The 8,565-nt window shown below is 47.8% G+C and overlaps 1 protein-coding gene across 1 annotated transcript; it reads left to right on the forward strand.

Moving 5' to 3' along the window:
* Positions 1–381: 381 nt before the first annotated feature.
* On the forward strand, positions 382–2,530 carry MYF6 (myogenic factor 6). Its single transcript, XM_002711364.5, has 3 exons — positions 382–1,300; positions 1,590–1,680; positions 1,932–2,530. Exons 1-3 carry the CDS (start codon positions 782–784, stop codon positions 2,048–2,050), a joined length of 729 nt encoding a protein of 242 aa, XP_002711410.2. The 5' UTR covers positions 382–781; the 3' UTR covers positions 2,051–2,530.
* The last annotated feature ends 6,035 nt before the right edge of the window (positions 2,531–8,565 follow it).

Raw genomic sequence — 8,565 nt, forward strand, 5'->3', positions numbered from 1 at the left:
CTTGATTGTTCCTCTCCAGAATCAAAGACAGCTATGGATGGTCTCTATGGAAAGATCCAGAAAGTCATTTCACGCAATAACATGGAACATGAGCACCCTTCAGCCACCCCCTCCGGCTCCCAAATCATCTCACAGCCTTAGGAAAAGAGAGAAAGATTTACCTGCTGCTACTGAGGCTGAAGCCTGAAAGTCATGCATAACGTTTGAAGGACTGTAATGGTTTTAACCTCAGGCATAGATAGCATCTTTTTGACAGGCAGGAAAGAGACAAGAGCTGAACCACTCCGCAAATATTAACCAGGCTATTTTGGAGCAATGGCTATTGCCTTTGAAATCTTTCATCATGGGTCTATACTTAGAATTCAGATGAGCCCAGGGGGAGGGGACCGGGCGCGTTAATCCCCAGTTGTTTTGAAGTTGTCCTGTAAGCAGGTTAGCATCTAAACCGTCCCAAATGGAAACAAAGTCCAATACTTTAAGTTGTGTGATTCTCTCTGTGCGCTTCCTTCCAGCCTCCTCCATATAGACGGCCACATCATTCTGGAAGGTGACACCTCTCAGTTTTCTTTCAAACTATGTGTTCTAGAGAGCACCAGCAGTCATCACATTGGGAGACCGCTGCTCCATGACAGCTAAGAGTTGGATTGAGTTTCAGGAGCTGCTATATATAAAGCCGGGTCGACTTATGTCACCGCACTAATTAAATGCCATCTGGGTGGTTCCTCCGGGTTTTTGAGTCCATCACCCAGTTCAGACCAAGTCAGAAGCCAAGGAGGAGAACATGATGATGGACCTTTTTGAAACTGGCTCCTATTTCTTCTACTTGGATGGGGAAAACGTTACTCTGCAGCCTCTAGAAGTGGCAGAGGGCTCTCCTTTGTATCCAGGGAGTGATGGGACCCTGTCCCCCTGCCAGGACCAAATACCCCCGGAAGCCGGGAGCGACAGCAGCGGGGAGGAACACGTACTGGCGCCCCCCGGCCTGCAGCCTCCCCACTGCCCCGGCCAATGTCTGATCTGGGCTTGTAAGACCTGCAAGAGAAAATCTGCCCCCACCGACCGGCGGAAAGCTGCCACCCTGCGGGAGAGGAGGCGGCTCAAGAAAATCAACGAGGCCTTCGAGGCCCTAAAGCGGAGGACTGTGGCCAACCCCAACCAGAGGCTGCCCAAGGTGGAGATTCTACGGAGCGCCATCAGCTACATTGAGCGGCTGCAGGACCTGCTGCACAGACTGGACCAGCAGGAGAAGATGCAGGAGCTAGGGGTGGACCCCTTCAGCTACAGACCCAAGCAAGAAATTGTAAGCCCCGACGCTGATGCCTCCCAGGGAAATGCAAAGGCTGATTAAGTTCCTCCCTCGGGGACTTCACCTCCAGCTGCTCTTTTCCCTTCCCCCTTACACGCCCTCCCCTCCCGCTCCCTCGTTAGTGAACCCCCAGTGACCCAGAAGACAGGGTCCCTGCAATAGGCAGGAAATGCGCACCCGGCCCGAGGAAGCAGGGGAGACACCCCCATACGGCCCCCTCCCCTCCACTCCCCGGAATTTGTTTCTTTCCTAATCTGCCGCTGCCTTGATTTTTCCCCTCCAGCTTGAGGGCGCGGATTTCCTGCGCACCTGCAGCTCCCAGTGGCCAAGTGTTTCGGATCATTCCAGGGGGCTCGTGATAACGGCTAAAGAAGGTAAAGTAAAGCAAAGGTCACCGGGCTGTGACTGAGACCATCCCGCGGGCAGGGGGCTGGGGTCATCGTCCCGGGCAGAAAAGGACTCCCAGAGAGAGCTAGGACGCGCCCCAGGGACAAGGGCGCCCTTTGCGCTCAGGGTCCCCGCCCCGCTGCCCCGCCGAGGCGGCCTCGCGCGCGGGGCGCAGCAGAGCCGCCTGGTTCTCCCCCTCCTGGGTGCTATGTTTGCGTGTGTTTGTTCTTGCTTACAGGAGGAGCAAGCGTGGACTCATCTGCCTCGAGTAGCCTCCGATGCCTCTCTTCTATCGTGGACAGCATTTCCTCCGAGGAGCGCAAACTCCCCTGTGCGGAGGAGGTGGTGGAGAAGTAACGCCCGGCCGGCGCTTGGGACCCTCTCCACGCGGCAGGAAGATCCCTCCCACCTGCCTTCCCCTAATCCTTTAGGTTAGGGCGCATTGCATTCATGTTTAGGAACCCAGGGCAGGAGCCATCTTCACAAAGAAAGTGTTGTGCACGCTCATATACAAAAGCCTTTCCGCTGTGGGCTTTTAATTTTTTTGGAATCGCGACCGGCTTAGGTCTAGCGCCCTTTGTTCTCGTGTTTGATTTTGTAATATATTAACTTTTATTACGGTGATCCTTTCGTGCCAGATTGAAAAGAAGTTCATTCCTGTCTAAAGCAAAGTGGGAAAGTTGTGTTTCATCTTAGTGGTATTTACTGTATTTTTGTAAATAGTCTTAGTACTTTCATTTTTTATGTAAATCTAAGTATATTTTAACTGTGGAATGATGTATATAAAATGTGTGAGGATCCTGGTGTTGTCATATTAAAACTGAGTTTCTACATGAACCAAGTTGGTCCTAATTTGATAAAGTTATGTTTGAGGTCACGTGTGCAAAAATAAAAGGGATGTATTTTCATTTAGACTTTATCCAAGCCCATTTATTTGGGTGTTTTCTTAAGGCTAATAGGGAGAACAATGGGTTGTTTTCTTTTGTCTGAATTAAACTTGACACTTTTCGCAAAGTTCCTTTAGATCAGACTATTGGAAGTGAAGAAGCCACAGGAGTCTTTTTGGTTTTTTTCTTTCTGTTTTCACTGCCTGGAAAGCCGAGTGAGTTGTACAAAGTTCACTGGGTTTTCAATCTGGTAAAAATCCTGCTGCAAGAAACTGACCACAGGAGAAACTTCCCCTCCCTAAGAGATCCTCAGCTGATGTTGCCCCAATTACTTGGTCTTTGATGTCCCAGGCCGCTCCCTTCCTGAAGTGTTGATGTGGCCAGCCCCAGCCTCCCCCCCCCCCCCCCCCCCCCCCGTTTTCTTGAACTAGACTGGTCCTTAGCCGGGAGGAGTAACCTCAAGGCCTCCTTTGGTTGGGATTTATTTTCCCAACAGGAAGATAAAAGAAGGGGGCGAGCTGTCTCTTGAGGGAGGGGTGTGGCTTCTTTGAAGGGCAGGTTGCTTCAAGAGAGATAAGGGTTAAATACTGAGGGCAAAAGACAACAACAACACACATGAAACCTCTTAGCTGGGCCGAACAGCAAAGCCCCAGAGAGGCTCAAGCCCCAGGAGTTCCTGGCCATGAGGATTTTACAACGTGTGCCAGGTTTGTTTATCCTGTAACCTCAGGAAGAAAAGACCACCAAGAAACAGCATAGGAAGTGCAGCCCAGAGGAGCAAGCCACTTACAGTCCCTCTTACATTTTGTAAAGCTCCCCCCCACCCCTTCCCCCCTGCCTTTAACTCACCTCTGCCCCCTCTCCCTCAGCGCTCAACTTCAGTTTATATATGTGAAAAGCCTATCGAATTCAGCACCCCCAGCCTAACTTTGCTAACCCCAAACCCAAGGGCTGGGCCCTCTACGGTGCTCCACGGCAGCACCCCCCTGCAGGTGTGGAGCGGTATCTTGCCCAGTGTCTGTCTCTTCCTGTGGGCCATCCTTGGGATACTCCTGTGAGTGTTTCTTGTGCGAAATTCTGGAGACACAACGCGTTTTAGATTTCACTGTTTTCAGATTTTGAAATTTTGGCATAGATTTTACTGGCTGAGCATCCTCAACCTGAAAATATAAAATGCGAAAAAAGTGCTCAACAAACCTAGGATGTTTGAATTAGGAACAGTCTGTCCTGTAGTTACAAAACAGGTGGGAGGCTTAGTGGATGCAAACTGCTGAGCCCCTGCGGCTGACTCCCTAGAGTAAACGTGTGGTGTTCTGGGCTCCTCGGTACTCCCTGTATCCTCATTTATAAAATAATGAGGACCACAGTCATAGTGCCTAGTTCCTGCAGATTCACTTAGGTAATGCATGTAAAGTGCTTGATCAAACTGGGGCACAAAGTAAACACTAGCAGTCTTCACGCGCTGTTTGTCATTAGTAAAATCCAAATGCAACACCAAGAAACTTTCCTTCCACCCAAAGGCATAGTTCCTAAGGCCTTAGTTAGCGCTCTCACTGGGGACAGTATTCCTAACAGTGACATCAGCAAGGTGAGTCCTGGCGTTTTACACGGGAACTCCTACTCCTCCAATAGCCAGCAAGAGAGGTACTAAAAAGAAGCTCCTTCGGAACCGAGGTCCCTCCACCAGGTTAGCATGGAGCCGGCAGGCAGCCATGCAACTGTCAGTGGCTTCAAGCCTGTGCAATCAGCCACCAGGCACGCTGAAAGTGAAGCCTTGAGAAGTTACTAAAGAACATTGGATGGTCCATAGAATGATATGATTCTTTTCGAAAATTATTTTCAGAAATTTCTTTCTCGAGAGTAGCTAGCCGTGAACTCCAAATTAGAGCAGTAATTTAATTAAGAATAAGTGAGAAAGCGTTTGCCAAAATCCAAGCAAAACATGTGTGGCTAGGTCTGGGTATTGTGCACACCCATAAACCACCTTTACTATATATATCTGTGATTCTTCTGTCTCTGAGAACCAAAAGAGATTTTCCCTAAGATGCATGTGTACACATCTATATTTAAAATACCAAATTCATTATGCATCTGAAACAAAAAAGTATTGCATCTGACCAGGTTAAATCATTTGCTCCGTGACTGCACATTCATTCATAACAAGATTTGTGTTATAAACAGCACAACCGCAGAATGCTTTTATCAATCCATGGACTTGTTGATAGATTTTATTTGGTCTTTGCAAACACAATCCTCTCTACCTCTCTTTGCTGGGTAACTTGAGAAATTGTTTGGAGTACGTTTGCCCACAGAAGTCTCTTCATTAAATAGAGCAAATATTTCCCAAAGACTTCATGTGACCTCAACTGCTATAGCTGACATGTTAGACTTTCCAATGAAATCCTTGGTGTGTTTGCAATTAAACTGTTTTTGTTTGATATTAATGATGATAATCTTGGCCAAGGCCAAAGCCAAAACAAACAGGACTATGGAAGCAGAAAATCAAGACATAATAACTTGGTTAAGATAAGCAATTTGGGATTGAAGCCAAGCCTCTTTATCGAGGCAGGTTAAAGTTATCAAGCACAAAATAATGAGTGATTTTCTCTGCTTATGTTACCATAGAAATAGTTTGTGGGATTTCAAAGGTCAGTTTTCTTAAGCTAACTTTAATCATCACACCTGGGCCACTGAATTCTAAGTGCCATCAGTGTGAAAATCCCCTTATGTCAAATAGTCTCTCTTCTCCCTCTTTGCTCAGCCTCTTTCCTGTGTTTTGGTGTTGGGGGTGTGCTGAAATTCAGTGTTCTTAACTATTCAGGGAAACTGACGAGAAAACTTAGCATGCTGAAAGTGACTTCTGTCCTTATTAAGACACATTTTACTTAGAAAGAGTTACTCATTTGTCCTTTTCCTCTACTAATATTTTATCCAATTTCTTCATTGTAAACCCCCCTCCTAGAACACCGTACTTGGTATTTAAAAGCTCTTTTGCTTTAGACTTAGAATGTCTCGGTGTTTAATCCACTGCACTGGTTAAACAGCACAAAGAGGGACGCTGCCCACAAGTCCCTCCAGTCCTCCCTCAAACTGATTAAACTTAGATGATCCTCCGGCCCTTGAGGTTTCACGCTAGAAAAGCAAGCAGTTTCTTGCAAGCCTCGTTCAGAGGCAGACTGTGAGATGCAATGGCTATGCCATGTGCTGGAACAAAGATAATGCTGGAGGAACTGGCTACTTTTTCTACTCTCAAGGCTGCTAAATGCTCTTCCTTGGGTCTTTGATCTCTCCTGGGAGCCTTGGAATTCAAGCAGAGGCCAATGTCTTCCTCAGCTGTCTTCTCCACAAGTCTTCCCGCAGCTCTGGCAGGTACTAATGTGTTTACTTAGGTGTGCCTGCTTCCCAGAGCTACCAGCAGTTTGAAATTGTTTAGCACACTGTGAAGTCATCTATAACAAGCAGTAGTCTCAAGAGCAATTATTCCCTTTCTCCAGGAGTTCCTAAGTGTCTGCAGGTAGAGACAGAAGCGAATTGAAATGGATTTGTCATTCTATGTCTATGTGCTTTCTCCCTTTAAAAAGAAAATAGAGAGGTGTGGGGAATTTTCCAGAAAACAGAATTCCAAGGGTGGGCAAAATTTACTAGGCAAGGAAGCTCTGAGCATAGCTTGCTGGTGTGGTCTGTCCATCAACACGAGCTGGCTGCTATAATGCTTTAACTAAAATAGATTCAACAAAGAGAAAAAAGTTCAGTAGAAGCCGTTGCAACTGAAACTCATTTATAAGTCTACGTTAGGAGAAAAATGAAACTTGCATTTATTTTTGCTCAGAACATAACATTTAAGCAAATGAAATAAACTACCCGTTTCACACAACATCTGTGGGTATTCACTTATCACACTGGATGTGGCTGAGTCTTTTGTTATGTGGATTTTTTTTCCCTTTTGCCTACCCACTGGGAGGCTTTCCGAAGAGACAGTCAGTGCAGGATTTAAAACTCCTGATCGATCGTTCACATTTTAAATAAATGTGCACGATGCCAGAAATGCACTGTGCTGCCGAAATAGTGGGAAACAGATGACATGTTCATTCTTTGTGCCAGGAGTAGAAGTCAATCTACTAATTTTGAGTACAAGACCTCTGCTGATAGCTAGTTTATTTTTTTAAACACAATTTAACTCTTCCCATACCTCTCGGTTTAATTCCCACCCGCCTCTACCAGTATTTTTCTCTACATCGTTCACTCAGTTGCCCATTTTTCTCTCTCCAGGTGTCCCCTAGGAAAGGCAGTGGCTCCTGCTCATTGGGGGCCCCCAGTCACCTCTGAGCGCTGGTTTTCCCTACTTCTTGGCACACTGCCTCCGTGGGTTTTTTTTTCCCCCTTCTTTTTCTTCTCGCGTCCCTGACAGCGCTTTAAAAGTTTTGTCTCGTTTTTTTTTCACTTCGGTGCCCTGAGATCCGATTTTCAGCACTTGAGTCCCAAGGGCCCTCAACCCAGGACCCCTCTCGCAAGTCTCATTAAGCGGCGGGGCGCTGCTGTTGTCTCGGCTGCTTTAGTTCCACTGGCCCGCGGCACTCCGGTAACTCTGTTTTGAGATCACCTTACCAAAGGACGTCCCAACGTCCGAGCTCTACCGTCGCCGACGGAGGCTCCTGATTGACAGCGTCTTCGCAGGCACCGAGCCGATACCGCGCAGCCAGCGGCTCTGCTCCGGGGCGCCACGGGAGCGCGCTGAGCCCGAACTGATGGAAGAAGATGAAGACGACAAAAAGAATTCCCTCCAGGAGCGGGACTCTCGAGCCGGGTTGCCTCCTTTCCTCCTGCTGTGACCTGGGACAAATTGTCCAGTTCCTCCAGCTTCGCTCTGCCTTCTTTTCAAAATGGGTCCACATACTAGCTCCCCGCCCGGGCCGCTGCGGGAACTTAGTTCATAGTTGAGAAGGCTTGAGAGCTGTGTTTGGCAAATGGAGAACTCTCCATTGTTAGCTACAAACATTCCATTCCCTCGGAGGGGACCTGGGACGAAACACACAAAGTAAAAGGAGCTGAAAGGCAGGCAGAAAAGTATCCCCGCTTCTCCTGTCAAATTTTCCTTGTGTGCAAATCCTGAGCCTGTTTTAGCAGCGCCGAATGTGCTAGTACACGTGTGCACTGTACAGTCAGAAAACAGTGGCCCTGTAGTGGCTGACCAGAACCAGCGGCCTTGGCTGAGGATTCCTGGGTAAGAATATCTGTCCAGTTTTGCATTTCAGAGAGAGCGAGCAGTGTGCTCTGCCCTTCTGATGTTTCCACCAGCCTGGAGTGGAGGAAACTGGCTCCATGAGGAACTGGACCCTTGTGCAGCCAGAGGCACTTAGTCATTTCAAACGAAGCGAGTTTGTAAGCATGCCTAGGTAGGGAACAGATTTCCCACTGATGCAACAGGGAGCCTGACTGTCCCCAGGGATCTTTGTCTTAGGGATGATGGGACAGAAGAGAGCTGGCAATGGACACTCACGCTGTCACTCTTCCACCTCTGGGTTTTGGAGCTTGTACTTCCAACACAAAGTCTCACATGAAAACAAAAGGGCTCCTCCAGGCCCCTGCAGATAACAGATTGGCTAACCAGGAATGCTTTAGGAAAACTATTTTTGCAAAAATTAAATACAAGGGAAAGTTCCCTCCCGTCCGGGAACGTTGGAGCCACAGCTAGATGGCCCTGGGTCCAGTGGAGAGCCTTCCCTCTTTGATTTTAATGGGGGACAAGTCCTGGTGCCAAAACCCCAGATGACTCCTATTTGTGTAGATCCGAAGTAATGGTTTTTCCTGAATAAATAGGATCAGCACCTCCCCACCTCCCAGAGATCTGAAAGTGGGCTACTGGCAGCCAGGACTGGTGAACACTAGTTAATGGAATCATTTTCATTTAAATGGAAGCCCTGCACTCTGGCCTTCTCCCCACCAAAGTTTCAAAGACCCTGCTGCGATTGCTTTTCCTGAGGCTTT

This window comes from Oryctolagus cuniculus, chromosome 11, assembly GCF_964237555.1.
Source record: "Oryctolagus cuniculus chromosome 11, mOryCun1.1, whole genome shotgun sequence".
Classification (NCBI taxonomy): Eukaryota; Metazoa; Chordata; class Mammalia; order Lagomorpha; family Leporidae; genus Oryctolagus; species Oryctolagus cuniculus.